The sequence below is a fragment of the Physella acuta genome, unplaced genomic scaffold (assembly GCF_028476545.2).
Source record: "Physella acuta isolate Inbredline_101_S28 unplaced genomic scaffold, ASM2847654v3 ptg000288l, whole genome shotgun sequence".
Classification (NCBI taxonomy): Eukaryota; Metazoa; Mollusca; class Gastropoda; family Physidae; genus Physella; species Physella acuta.
In genome coordinates, this window is record NW_026731807.1 from 319,028 (window position 1) to 337,073 (window position 18,046).

General features: G+C 43.5%; 1 protein-coding gene across 3 annotated transcripts in view; it reads left to right on the forward strand.

Moving 5' to 3' along the window:
• Positions 1–15,390, forward strand: part of LOC131939664 (uncharacterized) — a gene marked incomplete at its 3' end in the record, with an annotated part of 114,014 nt that extends 98,624 nt beyond the window's left edge. For all 3 annotated transcript variants that reach the window (XM_059298124.1, XM_059298123.1, XM_059298125.1), the window contains 13 exon segments: positions 646–779; positions 925–1,118; positions 1,308–1,423; positions 2,410–2,532; positions 5,561–5,701; positions 8,832–8,997; positions 9,982–10,212; positions 10,798–10,921; positions 11,889–12,057; positions 12,983–13,120; positions 13,895–13,990; positions 14,094–14,303; positions 15,281–15,390. In XM_059298124.1, coding sequence (XP_059154107.1) covers positions 646–779; positions 925–1,118; positions 1,308–1,423; positions 2,410–2,532; positions 5,561–5,701; positions 8,832–8,997; positions 9,982–10,212; positions 10,798–10,921; positions 11,889–12,057; positions 12,983–13,120; positions 13,895–13,990; positions 14,094–14,303; positions 15,281–15,390 — 1,952 coding nt within the window.
• Positions 15,391–18,046: the final 2,656 nt, after the last annotated feature.

Consider the following 18,046-nt stretch of genomic DNA (forward strand, 5'->3'; position numbering starts at 1 on the left):
GGCATGTACCTGTATGGTTGTACTGGCATTTGGATCAATTGTAGCATCAGTTATAAAGCAATTAGTGTAAGCCTAATTTGTCATTAATAAAACTCTGACCATTCTTGTAATCTTTCCTGTTTTATCCCCAATTTGCACCAGCTAAAATCCTAGAAATATAAAAGTTGTCTTTAACCCTTTTCTGGCCTGGACTAACTTTTTAGGCATGCAAAAGTTTCTTTGTCTTAATTTTAATCGAAGATAGAAGAACAAGAAAGGCATGACTTTCAATAGAACAAGGAACACATGACTTTCAAAAGGGCAAGAATAGCATGACTTTCAAAAGAACAAGAATAGCATGACTTTCAAAAGGACAAGAATAGCATGACTTTCAATAGAACAAGAATAGCATGACTTTCAAAAGAACAAGAATAGCATGACTTTCAAAAGAACAAGATTAGCATTCTTGATTTATTATATCAAGATATACATCCATATATTATATCAAGATATACATCCATATATTATATCAAGATATACATCCATATATTATATCAAGATATACATCCATATATTATATCAAGATATACATCCATATATTATATCAAGATATACATCCATATATTATATCAAGATATACATCCATATATGTGTGTAATGTTTCAGGCCCCAGTTGTGAGGTAGACATTGATGAATGTCAGACAAACAACTGCAGTGTCAACAACACAAGTCAGTGTCGTAACCTGCTCAATCAATACACCTGTGAATGCAAGCCAGGCTACACTGGAACTTTTTGCCAGGTAAGATACCAGTATGTAAGGCTCCAGTTGTCTTGTGAACCTTGTTTGTTTCTTTGGGCATTCATTTTGTTGTGAGCCTTGTTTGTTTCTTTGGGCATTCATTTTCCAGCAAATGTTGTTTAGGAACATTTCTCTCCCTGCCTAGATTGATGTTGATGAGTGCTCCCCCATGCCTTGTCTACACGACGCAGGGTGTGAGAATCTGGTCAACGGATATAAATGTCACTGTCCCAGAGGCTGGAGGGGAGGTAACTGTCAGGAGGAGATCAACGAATGTGGCAGTACACCCTGTTCTCATGCCGCACCCTGCACAGATCTCTTTGATGACTACTACTGCAGGTTGGGCAGTATTTACAGCTTAAATATTAACTGATCACATTTATATAGCTGTAGACCCAATCCTTTTTTTAAACTGGTCACATTTTTAAATATAGCTGTAGACCCAATACCTTTTTTAAACTGATCACATTTTTAAATATAGCTGTAGACCCAATACCTTTTTTAAACTGATCACATTTTTAAATATAGCTGTAGACCCAATACCTTTGGGAAAAACTGTAGCTCAAGTACCTCGGTATGCCAGGTTGCCAATCCTTGTCTGGGAGGTGCTTGTCTTGAACCAAACAGTCTCTGTTCATGTAATGGTAAGTAATGTTTGTGTTCATGTAATGGTAAGTAATGTTTGTGTTCATGTAATGGTAAGTAATGTTTGTGTTCATGTAATGGTAAGTAATGTTTGTGTTCATGTAATGGTAAGTGATGTTTGTGTTCATGTAATGGTAAGTGATGTTTGTGTTCATGTAATGGTAAGTAATGTTTGTGTTCATGTAATGGTAAGTAATGTTTGTGTTCATGTAATGGTAAGTGATGTTTGTGTTCATGTAATGGTAAGTAATGTTTGTGTTCATGTAATGGTAAGTAATGTTTGTGTTCATGTAATGGTAAGTAATGTTTGTGTTCATGTAATGGTAAGTAATGTTTGTGTTCATGTAATGGTAAGTGATGTTTGTGTTCATGTAATGGTAAGTAATGTTTGTGTTCATGTAATGGTAAGTGATGTTTGTGTTCATGTAATGGTAAGTAATGTTTGTGTTCATGTAATGGTAAGTAATGTTTGTGTTCATGTAATGGTAAGTAATGTTTGTGTTCATGTAATGGTAAGTGATGTTTGTGTTCATGTAATGGTAAGTGATGTTTGTGTTCATGTAATGTTAAGTTTTATGTTTGTGTTCATGTAATGTTAAGTAATGTTTGTGTTCATTTAATGGTAAGTGATGTTTGTGTTCATGTAATGGTAAGTAATGTTTGTGTTCATTTAATGGTAAGTGATGTTTGTGTTCATGTAATGTTAAGTTTTATGTTTGTGTTCATGTAATGTTAAAATTGATGTTTGTGTTGGTGCTCATGTAATGGTAAGTCTGATGTTGTTCATGTAATATTAAGTCTAATGTTTGTGTTCATGTAATGTTGTCTAATGTTTGTGTTCATTTAATGTTGTCTAATGTTTGTGTTCATTTAATGATGTTAAAATTGATGTTTGTGTTGGTGCTCATGTAATGGTAAGTCTGATGTTGTTCATGTAATATCAAGTCTAATGTTTGTGTTCATGTAATGCCAATATATCTGACAGCTTCTTATACTGGGGAGCGTTGTGAGCTGGTGGTCAACTTTTGTTCCAACACCTCAAACATCTGCCTGAATGGTGCCACATGTATCCCTTCATTGGATGGTTTTAAGTGTGTTTGTCCACTAGGTAAGTGTCCACTATCTCTGGATGTCTGTGGTTGTCCACTATCTCTGGTTGTCCACTATCTCTGGTTGTCTGTGGTTGTCCATTATCTCTGGTTGTCTGTGGTTGTCCAATATCTCTGGTTGTCCACTATCTCTGGTTGTCTGTGGTTGTCCAATATCTCTGGTTGTCTGTGGTTGTCCACTATCTCTGGTTGTCCACTATCTCTGGTTGTCTGTGGTTGTCCAATATCTCTGGTTGTCTGTGGTTGTCCAATATCTCTGGTTGTCCACTATCTCTGGTTGTCTGTGGTTGTCCAATATCTCTGGTTGTCTGTGGTTGTCCACTATCTCTGGTTGTCTGTGGTTGTCCACTATCTCTGGTTGTCCACTATCTCTGGTTGTCTGTGGTTGTCCAATATCTCTGGTTGTCTGTGGTTGTCCAATATCTCTGGTTGTCTGTGGTTGTCCAATATCTCTGGTTGTCTGTGGTTGTCCAATATCTCTGGTTGTCTCTGGTTGTCCAATATCTCTGGTTGTCTGTGGTTGTCCACTGTCTCTGGTTGTCTGTGGTTGTCCAATATCTCTGGTTGTCTGTGGTTGTCCAATATCTCTGGTTGTCTGTGGTTGTCCAATATCTCTGGTTGTCCACTATCTCTGGTTGTCTGTGGTTGTCCAATATCTCTGGTTGTCTGTGGTTGTCCAATATCTCTGGTTGTCTGTGGTTGTCCAATATCTCTGGTTGTCTGTGGTTGTCCAATATCTCTGGTTGTCTGTGGTTGTCCACTATCTCTGGTTGTCCACTATCTCTGGTTGTCTGTGGTTGTCCAATATCTCTGGTTGTCTGTGGTTGTCCACTATCTCTGGTTGTCCACTATCTCTGGTTGTCTGTGGTTGTCCAATATCTCTGGTTGTCCACTATCTCTGGTTGTCTGTGGTTGTCCAATATCTCTAGTTGTCTCTGGTTGTCCAATATCTCTGGTTGTCTGTGGTTGTCCACTATCTATGGTTGTCTGTGGTTGTCCAATATCTCTGGTTGTCTGTGGTTGTCCAATATCTCTGGTTGTCTGTGGTTGTCCAATATCTCTGGTTGTCTGTGGTTGTCCAATATCTCTGGTTGTCTGTGGTTGTCCAATATCTCTGGTTGTCTGTGGTTGTCCAATATCTCTGGTTGTCTGTGGTTGTCCACTATCTCTGGTTGTCTGTGGTTGTCCATTATCTCTGGTTGTCTGTGGTTGTCCACTATCTCTGGTTGTCAAATATCTCTGGTTGTCTGTGGTTGTCCAATATCTCTGGTTGTCCACTATCTCTGGTTGTCTGTGGTTGTCCAATATCTCTGGTTGTCTGTGGTTGTCCAATATCTCTGGTTGTCTGTGGTTGTCCAATATCTCTGGTTGTCTGTGGTTGTCCAATATCTCTGGTTGTCTGTGGTTGTCCACTATCTCTGGTTGTCTGTGGTTGTCCACTATCTCTGGTTGTCTGTGGTTGTCCATTATCTCTGGTTGTCTGTGGTTGTCCACTATCTCTGGTTGTCAAATATCTCTGGTTGTCTGTGGTTGTCCAATATCTCTGGTTGTCCACTATCTCTGGTTGTCTGTGGTTGTCCAATATCTCTGGTTGTCTGTGGTTGTCCAATATCTATGGTTGTCTGTGGTTGTCCACTATCTCTGGTTGTCTGTGGTTGTCCAATATCTCTGGTTGTCTGTGGTTGTCCAATATCTCTGGTTGTCTGTGGTTGTCCACTATCTCTGGTTGTCTGTGGTTGTCCAATATCTCTGGTTGTCTGTGGTTGTCCAATATCTCTGGTTGTCTGTGGTTGTCCACTATCTCTGGTTGTCTGTGGTTGTCCAATATCTCTGGTTGTCTGTGGTTGTCCAATATCTCTGGTTGTCTGTGGTTGTCCACTATCTCTGGTTGTCTGTGGTTGTCCATTATCTCTGGTTGTCTGTGGTTGTCCACTATCTCTGGTTGTCAAATATCTCTGGTTGTCTGTGGTTGTCCAATATCTCTGGTTGTCCACTATCTCTGGTTGTCTGTGGTTGTCCAATATCTCTGGTTGTCTGTGGTTGTCCAATATCTCTGGTTGTCTGTGGTTGTCCAATATCTCTGGTTGTCTGTGGTTGTCCAATATCTCTGGTTGTCCAATATCTCTGGTTGTCTGTGTTTGTCCAATATCTCTGGTTGTCTGTGGTTGTCCAATATCTCTGGTTGTCTGTGGTTGTCCAATATCTCTGGTTGTCCAATATCTCTGGTTGTCTGTGGTTGTCCACTATCTCTGGTTGTCTGTGGTTGTCCATTATCTCTGGTTGTCTGTGGTTGTCCACTATCTCTGGTTGTCAAATATCTCTGGTTGTCTGTGGTTGTCCAATATCTCTGGTTGTCCACTATCTCTGGTTGTCTGTGGTTGTCCAATATCTCTGGTTGTCTGTGGTTGTCCAATATCTCTGGTTGTCTGTGGTTGTCCAATATCTCTGGTTGTCTGTGGTTGTCCAATATCTCTGGTTGTCCAATATCTCTGGTTGTCTGTGGTTGTCCAATATCTCTGGTTGTCTGTGGTTGTCCAATATCTCTGGTTGTCTGTGGTTGTCCAATATCTCTGGTTGTCTGTGGTTGTCCAATATCTCTGGTTGTCTGTGGTTGTCCAATATCTCTGGTTGTCCAATATCTCTGGTTGTCTGTGGTTGTCCAATATCTCTGGTTGTCCAATATCTCTGGTTGTCTGTGGTTGTCCAATATCTCTGGTTGTCTGTGGTTGTCCAATATCTCTGGTTGTCTGTGGTTGTCCAATATCTCTGGTTGTCTGTGGTTGTCCAATATCTCTGGTTGTCTGTGGTTGTCCAATATCTCTGGTTGTCCAATATCTCTGGTTGTCTGTGGTTGTCCAATATCTCTGGTTGTCTGTGGTTGTCCACTAGACCAATTTCATCTTATGTCCAATTGTTAACTACTTGACAATCTGTGCCAACACTGACAATCTCTGCCATCACTGACAATCTCTGACATCACTGACAATCTGTGCCAACACTGAGCTACTGATGACCACTCATGAACAGGTTACACTGGAGACTTGTGCCAGATAAACATAAACGACTGTAGCCCAGGCACATGTGTCCCTAGTGCCCAGTGTATTGACATGGAAGGCAAAACTTTCTGTAGATGTCCATTGGATACTGACGGAGAGAATTGTGACAGGGGTAAGTAGATTCATGCTTGTTAGGTCATGATATAAGAAAATGGCTGGTGTTAGGTAGGTCATGATATAAGAAAATGGCTGGTGTTAGGTAGGTCATGATGTAACGGACGCCTTCTGTCAGACGCAGAATCGGCGAACGTCCCCAGGTTCGTTTAAAGTAGTCAGACAGAAACCTTTCTGGACAGTATGAGCACAACTACATCTACGTGGGCTTGTCTCAAAAGTCTAGGGGTATTGACACGTAGGATAGATGAAACTCAACTTAGGTTAAACTGACAATTACTATTTTAATTTATGCACAAGAATGTACAATAGTCAATAAGTCAACACCAAAGTAAACTTCATTAAGAGCAATAAATAAACCATAAAAATATCACTCACAGATAACTCAATGATACTGTAAGATCTCTAACAATTAGAGATTAAAGTCACAGGTAAAGCCTTGGTGTAATACCACACCTAAATACAATATCATAAACCTGGAATGACCATACAACTTGGTGAAATAACACACCTAAGCAACATCTCATAATCATTTGAATAATCACACAACTTGGTGTAATATCACACTTAAACAATATCATAAGTCCTGGAAAGATCATATACTTGGTGAAATAACACACCTAAGCAATAACTCATTAACACTGGAAAAATCACACAACTTTGTGAAATATCACACCTAAACAATGTATCTTAAACACTGGAGTGATAAACAACTCATATGGTGAGGAACTAATATATATCACCACGAACTGAATATTCAAGTAAAAACCACACACACACACACCGCACTGTTGCCTCCCGGAGTCTAGGTCAAAGTCCACTCGGGAAGTTGTGTCTCGACCTTTTTTTTATCAGAGATCAAACCCAAGGGAGGCTACTATAATGTAGCAAGGCCATTGGTCGAGGATCGGTTAAGGATCCTCAATACTAAACAACCATTGCCGAGGTTCTGACAAGGATTAAAATCCAAGTCACCTGCCGTGACTGAGTTCAGTTGACCGCTGCGTACCAATGAACTGATAATTCTCCCAAGGTCAATAATAAAACTCAGGAGACTAAATAATAAAAAGAAATAAAGAGACCTAAGCAGGTCACAATGATATAAGAAAACATTTGGTGTTGGTTAGGTCATGATTAAAGAAAACAGTTGGTGTTGGTTAGGTCATGATATAAGAAAATGGCTGGTGTTAGGTAGGTCATGATATAAGAAAATGGTTGGTGTTGGTTAGGTCATGATATAAGAAAATGGCTGGTGTTAGGTAGGTCATGATATAAGAAAATGGCTGGTGTTAGGTAGGTCATGATATAAGAAAACATTTGGTGTTGGTTTGGTCATGATATAAGAAAATGGCTGGTGTTAGGTAGGTCATGATATAAGAAAACATTTGGTGTTGGTTAGGTCATGATATAAGAAAACAGTTGGTGTTGGTTAGGTCATGATATAAGAAAACATTTGGTGTTGGTTAGGTCATGATATAAGAAAACAATTGGTGTTGGTTAGGTCATGATATAAGAAAACAGTTGGTGTTGGTTAGGTCATAATATAAGAAAACATTTGGTGTTGGTTAGGTCATGATATAAGAAAACATTTGGTGTTGGTTAGGTCATGATATAAGAAAACAGTTGGTGTTGGTTAGGTCATGATATAAGAAAACATTTGGTGTTGGTTAGGTCATGATATAAGAAAACATTTGGTGTTGGTTAGGTCATGATATAAGAAAACAGTTGGTGTTGGTTAGGTCATGATATAAGAAAACAGTTGGTGTTGGTTAGGTCATGATATAAGAAAACATTTGGTGTTGGTTAGGTCATGATATAAGAAAACATTTGGTGTTGGTTAGGTCATGATATAAGAAAACAGTTGGTGTTGGTTAGGTCATGATATAAGAAAACATTTGGTGTTGGTTAGGTCATGATATAAGAAAACATTTGGTGTTGGTTAGGTCATGATATAAGAAAACAGTTGGTGTTGGTTAGGTCATGATATAAGAAAATGGCTGGTGTTAGGTAGGTCATGATATAAGAAAATGGTTGGTGTTGGTTAGGTCATGATATAAGAAAATGGCTGGTGTTAGGTAGGTCATGATATAAGAAAATGGCTGGTGTTAGGTAGGTCATGATATAAGAAAACATTTGGTGTTGGTTTGGTCATGATATAAGAAAATGGCTGGTGTTAGGTAGGTCATGATATAAGAAAACATTTGGTGTTGGTTAGGTCATGATATAAGAAAACAGTTGGTGTTGGTTAGGTCATGATATAAGAAAACATTTGGTGTTGGTTAGGTCATGATATAAGAAAACAATAGGTGTTGGTTAGGTCATGATATAAGAAAACAGTTGGTGTTGGTTAGGTCATGATATAAGAAAACATTTGGTGTTGGTTAGGTCATGATATAAGAAAACATTTGGTGTTGGTTAGGTCATGATATAAGAAAACAGTTGGTGTTGGTTAGGTCATGATATAAGAAAACATTTGGTGTTGGTTAGGTCATGATATAAGAAAACATTTGGTGTTGGTTAGGTCATGATATAAGAAAACAGTTGGTGTTGGTTAGGTCATGATATAAGAAAACAGTTGGTGTTGGTTAGGTCATGATATAAGAAAACATTTGGTGTTGGTTAGGTCATGATATAAGAAAACATTTGGTGTTGGTTAGGTCATGATATAAGAAAACAGTTGGTGTTGGTTAGGTCATGATATAAGAAAACATTTGGTGTTGGTTAGGTCATGATATAAGAAAACATTTGGTGTTGGTTAGGTCATGATATAAGAAAACAGTTGGTGTTGGTTAGGTCATGATATAAGAAAACAGTTGGTGTTGGTTAGGTCATGATATAAGAAAACATTTGGTGTTGGTTAGGTCATGATATAAGAAAACAGTTGGTGTTGGTTAGGTCATGATATAAGAAAACATTTGGTGTTGGTTAGGTCATGATATAAGAAAACATTTGGTGTTGGTTAGGTCATGATATAAGAAAAAATTTGGTGTTGGTTAGGTCATGATATAAGAAAACAGTTGGTGTTGGTTAGGTCATGATATAAGAAAACATTTGGTGTTGGTTAGGTCATGATATAAGAAAACATTTGGTGTTGGTTAGGTCATGATTTGACTAAATGGTTGCTGCAGGTTGGAACCAAGACTTTGATCTGCTGTTTGAGGATAAAAGGAGGGTAGGGATGGCGTACCTGAGGTATCCTGTTGCCCTCAACAGCTCCAACTTTAGCATCTCTGTCTGGCTGCAGTTTGGGGAGACCAACGGCAAAGGCACATTCTTGTCTTTGTTTACTGTACCGTGAGTGTTGATTGTTTACTGTACCGTGAGTGTTGATTGTTTACTGTACCGTGAGTGTTGATTGTTTACTGTACCGTGAGTGTTGATTGTTTACTGTACCGTGAGTGTTGATTGTTTACTGTACCGTGAGTGTTGATTGTTTACTGTACTGTGAGTGTTGATTGTTTACTGTACCGTGAGTGTTGATTGTTTACTGTACCGTGAGTGTTGATTGTTTACTGTACCGTGAGTGTTGATTGTTTACTGTACCGTGAGTGTTGATTGTTTACTGTACCGTGAGTGTTGATTGTTTACTGTACCGTGAGTGTTGATTGTTTACTGTACCGTGAGTGTTGATTGTTTACTGTACCGTGAGTGTTGATTGTTTACTGTACCGTGAGTGTTGATTGTTTACTGTACCTTGAGTGTTGATTGTTTACTGTACCATGAGTGTTGATTGTTTACTGTACCGTGAGTGTTGATTGTTTACTGTACCGTGATTGTTGGTTGTTTACTGTACAGTGAGTGTTGATTGTTTACTGTACCGTGAGTGTTGATTGTTTACTGTACTGTGAGTGTTGATCATTTACTGTACCATGGGTGTTGATTGTTTACTGTACTGTGAGTGTTGAAACTTTTGTTAACTGTACCATGAGTGTTGATTGTTTACTGTACCATGAGTGTTGAAACTTTTGTTTACTGCACCATGAGTGTTGAAACTTTTGTTGACTGTACCGTGAGTGTTGAAACTTTTGTTGACTGTACCGTGAGTGATGAAACTTTTGTTTACTGTACCGTGAGTGTTGAAACTTTTGTTGACTGTACCGTGAGTGTTGATTGTTTACTGTACCATGAATGTTGATTGTTTACTGTACTGTGAGTGTTGATTGTTTACTGTACCATGAGTGTCAATTGTTTACTGTACTGTGAGTGTTGATTGTTTACTGTACCATGTGTGCAAGACGCCATTCAAATGTAAATTCAAATGTTCTGATCGTCCCCCAGCCAAGCCAACAGCCTGCGAGGGAAGCAACTTGTGTTGTCCCTGGATGAACGAAGTGTTTACTACAGCCATGGAGGCCACAATGTCTCCTACACTCACAGCACCAGGTACAATGACGGCAAGTGGCACTACCTGGTGCTGAATGTCAATGCTGGAACTGGCCAGATCAACTTGATTGTTGACACCATCAACAGCCAAGCTATTCCTATTCCACTTGCCACATTGGATGTCTAGTAAGTTGGGATTTTGGGACAAAAAGAAAACCTAGGCTTAAAAAACATGTAGACTCACAGCTTTACCTTATTTAGCTAGCCTGATCTAGTTAAGCTGAAAATTTATTTCAATGAACAAAATTTTACATTTTAAAAATATTTTAAATAGTGGTAGCAATTCATGAGGTCACCTTAAGTTCTGTTAACAGTGTACTGTAATGGAAGCAAAATCAGTCTCTGGCAATTTAAGCTTCATATAGCACTCAGCCTCTTTCTAGTCAATACATTTTATCCTCAGCCTCTGACTAGTCAAAATATTCTCTACTTTTGTTCTATCCTCAGCCTCTGACTAGTCAAAATATTCTCTACTTTTGTTCTATCCTCAGCCTCTGACTAGTCAAAATATTCTCTACTTTTGTTCTATCCTCAGCCTCTGGCTAGTCAAAATATTCTCTACTTTTGTTCTATCCTCAGCCTCTGACTAGTCAAAATATTCTCTACTTTTGTTCTATCCTCAGCCTCTGACTAGTCAAAATATTCTCTACTTTTGTTCTATCCTCAGCCTCTGGCTAGTCAAAATATTCTCTACTTTTGTTCTTTCCTCAGCCTCTGGCTAGTACTAGGAAGTAAATATGACTTGAACCAGAATGCAGCTGTTGAAGGAGAAGGATTTTATGGCAAGCTTTCAAGGGTCACCATTTACTCCAATGTGCTGCGCCACAGAGATGATGTGGGTACATTAATACGTCAGGCTTGGGGGGGGGGGGGGCACAGAGATGATGTAGGTACATTAATACATCAGGCTTGGGGGGGGGGGCACAGAGATGATGTGGGTACATTAATACATCAGGCTTGGGGGGGGGGGCACAGAGATGATGTGGGTACATTAATACATCAGGCTTGGGGGGGGGGCCACAGAGATGATGTGGGTACATTAATACGTCAGGCTTGGGGGGGGGGGGGGCACAGAGATGATGTGGGTACATTAATACATCAGGCTTGGGGGGGGGGGCACAGAGATGATGTGGGTACATTAATACATCAGGCTTGGGGGGGGGGGGGGGCACAGAGATGATGTGGGTACATTAATACATCAGGCTTGGGGGGGGGGGGGCACAGAGATGATGTGGGTACATTAATACATCAGGCTGGGGGGGGGGGGCACAGAGATGATGTGGGTACATTAATACATCAGGCTTGGGGGGGGGGGGGCACAGAGATGATGTGGGTACATTAATACATCAGGCTTGGGGGGGGGGGGCACAGAGATGATGTGGGTACATTAATACATCAGGCTTGGGGGGGGGGGCACAGAGATGATGTGGGTACATTAATACATCAGGCTTGGGGGGGGGGGCACAGAGATGATGTGGGTACATTAATACATCAGGCTTGGGGGGGGGCACAGAGATGATGTGGGTACATTAATACGTCAGGCTTGGGGGGTGGGGTGTTGATACATCTGGCTTGGGGGGGGGGGGCGTTGATACATCTGGCGGGGGGGGGGGGTAATTGATACATCTGGCTGGGGGGGGGGGTAATGGATACATCTGGCTAGGGGGGGGGGGGTAATTGATACATCTGGCTTGGGGAGGGGGGGGGGCGTTGATACATCTGGCTAGTGGTGGGTGGAATAAATTGAAGCCTCTAGAGAGCTGCCATCTTTAAGAATGTTTAAAGACGTTCCATTGCTTCAGGTGACCATTGTGGGCAACAATAATGTGTCGGCACTTTTTGCCAACTCAATTCTGCGCTGGAGTTCTGAGCTGGCCTATACTGTGGGAGTCAGGAGATTAGTTCCCTCTCAGGCGGATCAAAGTTGTCAGTTTGGCTACATCAACTACCCCACCTGCACACAACAACCTGGTAAGTTGTCAGTTTGGCTACATCAACTACCCCACCTGCACACAGCAACCTGGTAAGTTGTCAGTTTGGCTACATCAACTACCCCACCTGCACACAGCAACCTGGTAAGTTGTCAGTTTGGCTACATCAACTACCCCACCTGCACACAGCAACCTGGTAAGTTGTCAGTTTGGCTACATCAACTACCCCACCTGCACACAGCAACCTGGTGAGTTGTCAGTTTGGCTACATCAACTACCCCACCTGTACAACCTGGTGAGTTGTCAGTTTGGCTACATCAACTACCCCACCTGCACACAACAACCTGGTAAGTTGTCAGTTTGGCTACATCAACTACCCCACCTGCACACAACAACCTGGTAAGTTGTCAGTTTGGCTACATCAACTACCCCACCTGCACACAGCAACCTGGTGAGTTGTCAGTTTGGCTACATCAACTACCCCACCTGCACACAGCAACCTGGTAAGTTGTCAGTTTGGCTACATCAACTACCCCACCTGTACAACCTGGTGAGTTGTCAGTTTGGCTACATCAACTACCCCACCTGCACACAGCAACCTGGTAAGTTGTCAGTTTGGCTACATCAACTACCCCACCTGTACAACCTGGTGAGTTGTCAGTTTGGCTACATCAACTACCCCACCTGCACACAGCAACCTGGTAAGTTGTCAGTTTGGCTACATCAACTACCCCACCTGTACAACCTGGTGAGTTGCTTCTGTCCTGTTACTTTTGTACAAGCATTTCAATTTTGTTTGTTAATTGGCTAATTTGTACTTAAGGTCGGTTTACTAGGCTAATTAGTTTGGTTTTATAAAACTGTCTTATGGATTGTTATAATATTAAACTAATTAGTTTGATTTTATAAAACTGTCTATCCGTCTAATCCATCTAATCTGTGTAATCCATCTAATGCCATTGTAGGTAAAAACATGGTAAAAGTTGTGAATGGATCTTGCCCCAGGGATCAGCTGAAATACAACACGGAGAGGTTGACCCAAATCTTTTGGGATCCACCCAGCTTCACTGGCCAACCTGCGCAGGTCGCTTCCATTCAATCAGGTACCGCTCTTAATGACACGCCTTAAGGTGGGATATCCTGTGTGGGAGGTGTGGTTTAGTGTGAGTAAGGGGTGTGGTTTAGTGTGGTTAAGTCTGTGTGAGGTGTGGTTTAGTGTGGGTGAGGTGTGATTTAGTGTGGGTAAGGGGTGTGGTTTAGTGTGGTTAAGTCTGTGTGATGTGTGGTTTAGTGAGGTTAAGTCTGTGGGAGGTGTGGTTTAGTGTGGGTGAGGTGTGGTTTAGTGTGGGTGAGTTGTGGTTTAGTGTGGGTGAGTTGTGGTTTAGAATGGGTGTGTTGTGGTTTAGTGTGGGTGAGGTGTGGTTTAGTGTGTGAGGTGTGGTTTAGTGTGGGTGAGTTGTGGTTTAGTGTGGGTGAGTTGTGGTTTAGTGTGGGTGAGTTGTGGCTTAGTGTGGGTGAGTTGTGGTTTAGTGTGGGTGAGTTGTGGTTTAGTGTGGGTGAGTTGTGGGTGAGTTGTGGTTTAGTGTGGGTGAGGTGTGGTTTAGTGTGGGTGAGGTGTGGTTTAGTGTGGGTGAGGTGTGGTTTAGTGTGTGAGGTGTGGTTTAGAATGGGTGTGAGGTGTGGTTTAGTATGGGTGTGAGGTGTGGTTTAAGACAGTGAGAGTATCACTGGGGTGTGGTTTAAGTTATGGAGGATTTGGCTAAAGACAGTGGATATTGCACAAGTTGTTGGAGATTTTAAAATTAACGATTTCATGCATATTTATTCAACACCACTTATAAATAATATGTTAAAACTGATTGTATTTTGTCATGAAGGCAGCACTTTTGTTTGGGGCAAATACCACGTGGCCATTGAGGCAACCAACAGTGATGGCAACAAAGCCCTATGTTTGTTTGATATATTTGTTCAAAGTAAGTCTGTCTTGCAACATTGCGCCAGTTAACTTGTTTAGTGACATGTATTTCTGTAGCACGCAATATGTTGCCTGGTCCTGACTAAACAAATGTGTTGCAGATGATGAGTGTAGTGACCCTGAACGTCCAGCCAATGTTGAGAACATGCTGTGTAGTCCAGCAACGTACAGCAAGTACAGACAGTGTGGGCCCACCTGTCGGGCCAACTATGCCCCCTCGATCCCCAGTCCCGTCATACACACCTGCGGGCCAGTGGGGAACTGGGACCCTCCAAACAAATTTCTCCCTTACAGGATATCACCTTGTGGGGGTATGTTGTCTGTCATGGTGTTGGTCTGTCTGTTATGTTGTTGGTCTGTCAAGTTGTTCTGTCTGTTATGTTCTGTCAGTCATGTTGTTGGTCTGTCATGTTGTTGGTCTGTCATGTTGTTGGTCTGTCTGTTATGTTCTGTCTGTCATGTTTTGGTCTGTCTGTTAGTTGGTCTGTCTGTTATGTTGTTGGTCTGTCAGTCGTGTTGTTGATCTGTCATGTTATTGGTCTGTCTGTTATGTTCTGTCTGTCATGTTTTGGTCTGTCTGTTATGTTCTGTCAGTCATGTTGTTGGTCTGTCATGTTGTTGGTCTGTCTGTTATGTTCTGTCTGTCATGTTTTGGTCTGTCTGTTATGTTCTGTCAGTCATGTTGTTGGTCTGTCATGTTGTTGGTCTGTCTGTTATGTTCTGTCTGTCGTGTTTTGGTCTGTCTGTTATGTTCTGTCAGTCATGTTGTTGGTCTGTCATGTTGTTGGTCTGTCTGTTATGTTCTGTCTGTCATGTTTTGGTCTGTCTGTTATGTTCTGTCAGTCATGTTGTTGGTCTGTCATGGTGTTGTTCTGTCAGTCATGTTGTTGGTCTGTCAGTCATGTTGTTGGTCTGTCAGTCATGTTGTTGGTCTGTCAGTCATGTTCTGTCTGTCATGTTGTTGGTCTGTCATGTTGTTGATCTGTCATGTTGTTGGTCTGTCAGTCATGTTGTTGGTCTGTCTGTCATGTTGTTGGTCTGTCATGTTGTTGTCTGTCATGTTGTTGTCTGTCATGTTGTTGGTCTGTCAGTCATGTTCTGTCTGTCATGTTGTTGGTCTGTCACGTTGTTGTCTGTCATGTTGTTGGTCTGTCATGTTGTTGGTCTGTCATGTTGTTGGTCTGTCATGTTGTTGGTCAGTCATGTTGTTGTCTGTCATGTTATTGTTTGTCATGTTGTTGGTCTGTCATGACCATGTTGAATGAACCAACACAATATTTGCTTGCAGACACATCACCTCCCAAGCACCAGTTGATCATCAACTTGAGCTACTCAGTGCCTTCAAGAGAATGCCAGCAAGTGAAGGATGCCCTGACTAGTGAGCTCTACAAGACACAGGTAACATTGTCTCACCTGCTCACTCTGCCTGTCTCACCTGCTCACTCTGCCTGTCTGCTCACTCTGCCTGTCTCACCTGCTCACTCTGCCTGTCTGCTCACTCTGCCTGTCTCACCTGCTCACTCTGTCTGTCTCACCTGCTCACTCTGCCTGTCTCACCTGCTCACTCTGCCTGTCTGCTCACTCTGCCTGTCTCACCTGCTCACTCTGCCTGTCTCACCTGCTCACTCTGTCTGTCTCACCTGCTCACTCTGTCTCACCTACTCACTCTGCCTGTCTCACCTGCTCACTCTGTCTGTCTCACCTGCTCACTCTGCCTGTCTGCTCACTCTGCCTGTCTCACCTGCTCACTCTGCCTGTCTCACCTTCTCACTCTGCCTGTCTCACCTGCTCACTCTGCCTGTCTCACCTGCTCACTCTGCCTGTCTGCTCACTCTGCCTGTCTCACCTGCTCACTCTGCCTGTCTCACCTGCTCACTCTGCCTGTCTCACCTGCTCACTCTGCCTGTCTGCTCACTCTGCCTGTCTCACCTGCTCACTCTGCCTGTCTGCTCACTCTGCCTGTCTCACCTGCTCACTCTGCCTGTCTCACCTGCTCACTCTGCCTGTCTGCTCACTCTGCCTGTCTCACCTGCTCACTCTGCCTGTCTCACCTGCTCACTCTGTCTGTCTCACCTGCTCACTCTGTCTCACCTACTCACTCTGCCTGTCTCACCTGCTCACTCTGTCTGTCTCACCTGCTCACTCTGCCTGTCTGCTCACTCTGCCTGTCTCACCTGCTCACTCTGCCTGTCTCACCTTCTCACTCTGCCTGTCTCACCTGCTCACTCTGCCTGTCTCACCTGCTCACTCTGCCTGTCTCACCTGCTCACTCTGCCTGTCTCACCTGCTCACTCTGTCTGTCTCACCTGCTCACTCTGCCTGTCTCACCTGCTCACTCTGCCTGTCTGCTCACTCTGCCTGTCTCACCTGCTCACTCTGCCTGTCTCACCTTCTCACTCTGCCTGTCTCACCTGCTCACTCTGCCTGTCTCACCTGCTCACTCTGTCTGTCTCACCTGCTCACTCTACCTGTCTCACCTGCTCACTCTACCTGTCTCACCTGCTCACTCTGCCTGTATCACCTGCTCACTCTGTCTGTCTCACCTGCTCACTCTGCCTGTCTCACCTGCTCACTCTGTCTTACCTGCTCACTCTGTCTGTCTTACCTGCTCACTCTACCTGTCTCACCTGCTCACTCTACCTGTCTCACCTTCTCACTCTGTCTTACCTGCTCACTCTGTCTGTCTTACCTGCTCACTCTACCTGTCTCACCTGCTCACTCTACCTGTCTCACCTTCTCACTCTACCTGTCTCACCTGCTCACTCTGCCTGTCTCACCTGCTCACTCTGCCTGTCTCACCTGCTCACTCTGCCTGTCTCACCTGCTCACTCTGTCTGTCTCACCTGCTCACTCTGTCTCACCTACTCACTCTGCCTGTCTCACCTGCTCACTCTGTCTGTCTCACCTGCTCACTCTGCCTGTCTGCTCACTCTGCCTGTCTCACCTGCTCACTCTGCCTGTCTCACCTTCTCACTCTGCCTGTCTCACCTGCTCACTCTGCCTGTCTCACCTGCTCACTCTGCCTGTCTGCTCACTCTGCCTGTCTCACCTGCTCACTCTGCCTGTCTCACCTGCTCACTCTGCCTGTCTCACCTGCTCACTCTGCCTGTCTGCTCACTCTGCCTGTCTCACCTGCTCACTCTGCCTGTCTGCTCACTCTGCCTGTCTCACCTGCTCACTCTGCCTGTCTCACCTGCTCACTCTGCCTGTCTGCTCACTCTGCCTGTCTCACCTGCTCACTCTGTCTGTCTCACCTGCTCACTCTGTCTCACCTACTCACTCTGCCTGTCTCACCTGCTCACTCTGTCTGTCTCACCTGCTCACTCTGCCTGTCTGCTCACTCTGCCTGTCTCACCTGCTCACTCTGCCTGTCTCACCTTCTCACTCTGCCTGTCTCACCTGCTCACTCTGCCTGTCTCACCTGCTCACTCTGCCTGTCTCACCTGCTCACTCTGCCTGTCTCACCTGCTCACTCTGTCTGTCTCACCTGCTCACTCTGCCTGTCTCACCTGCTCACTCTGCCTGTCTGCTCACTCTGCCTGTCTCACCTGCTCACTCTGCCTGTCTCACCTTCTCACTCTGCCTGTCTCACCTGCTCACTCTGCCTGTCTCACCTGCTCACTCTGTCTGTCTCACCTGCTCACTCTACCTGTCTCACCTGCTCACTCTACCTGTCTCACCTGCTCACTCTGCCTGTATCACCTGCTCACTCTGTCTGTCTCACCTGCTCACTCTGCCTGTCTCACCTGCTCACTCTGTCTTACCTGCTCACTCTGTCTGTCTTACCTGCTCACTCTACCTGTCTCACCTGCTCACTCTGTCTGTCTCACCTGCTCACTCTGCCTGTCTGCTCACTCTGCCTGTCTCACCTGCTCACTCTGCCTGTCTCACCTTCTCACTCTACCTGTCTCACCTGCTCACTCTGCCTGTCTCACCTGCTCACTCTGCCTGTCTCACCTGCTCACTCTGTCTGTCTCACCTGCTCACTCTGTCTGTCTTACCTGCTCACTCTACCTGTCTCACCTTCTCACTCTGTCTTACCTGCTCACTCTGT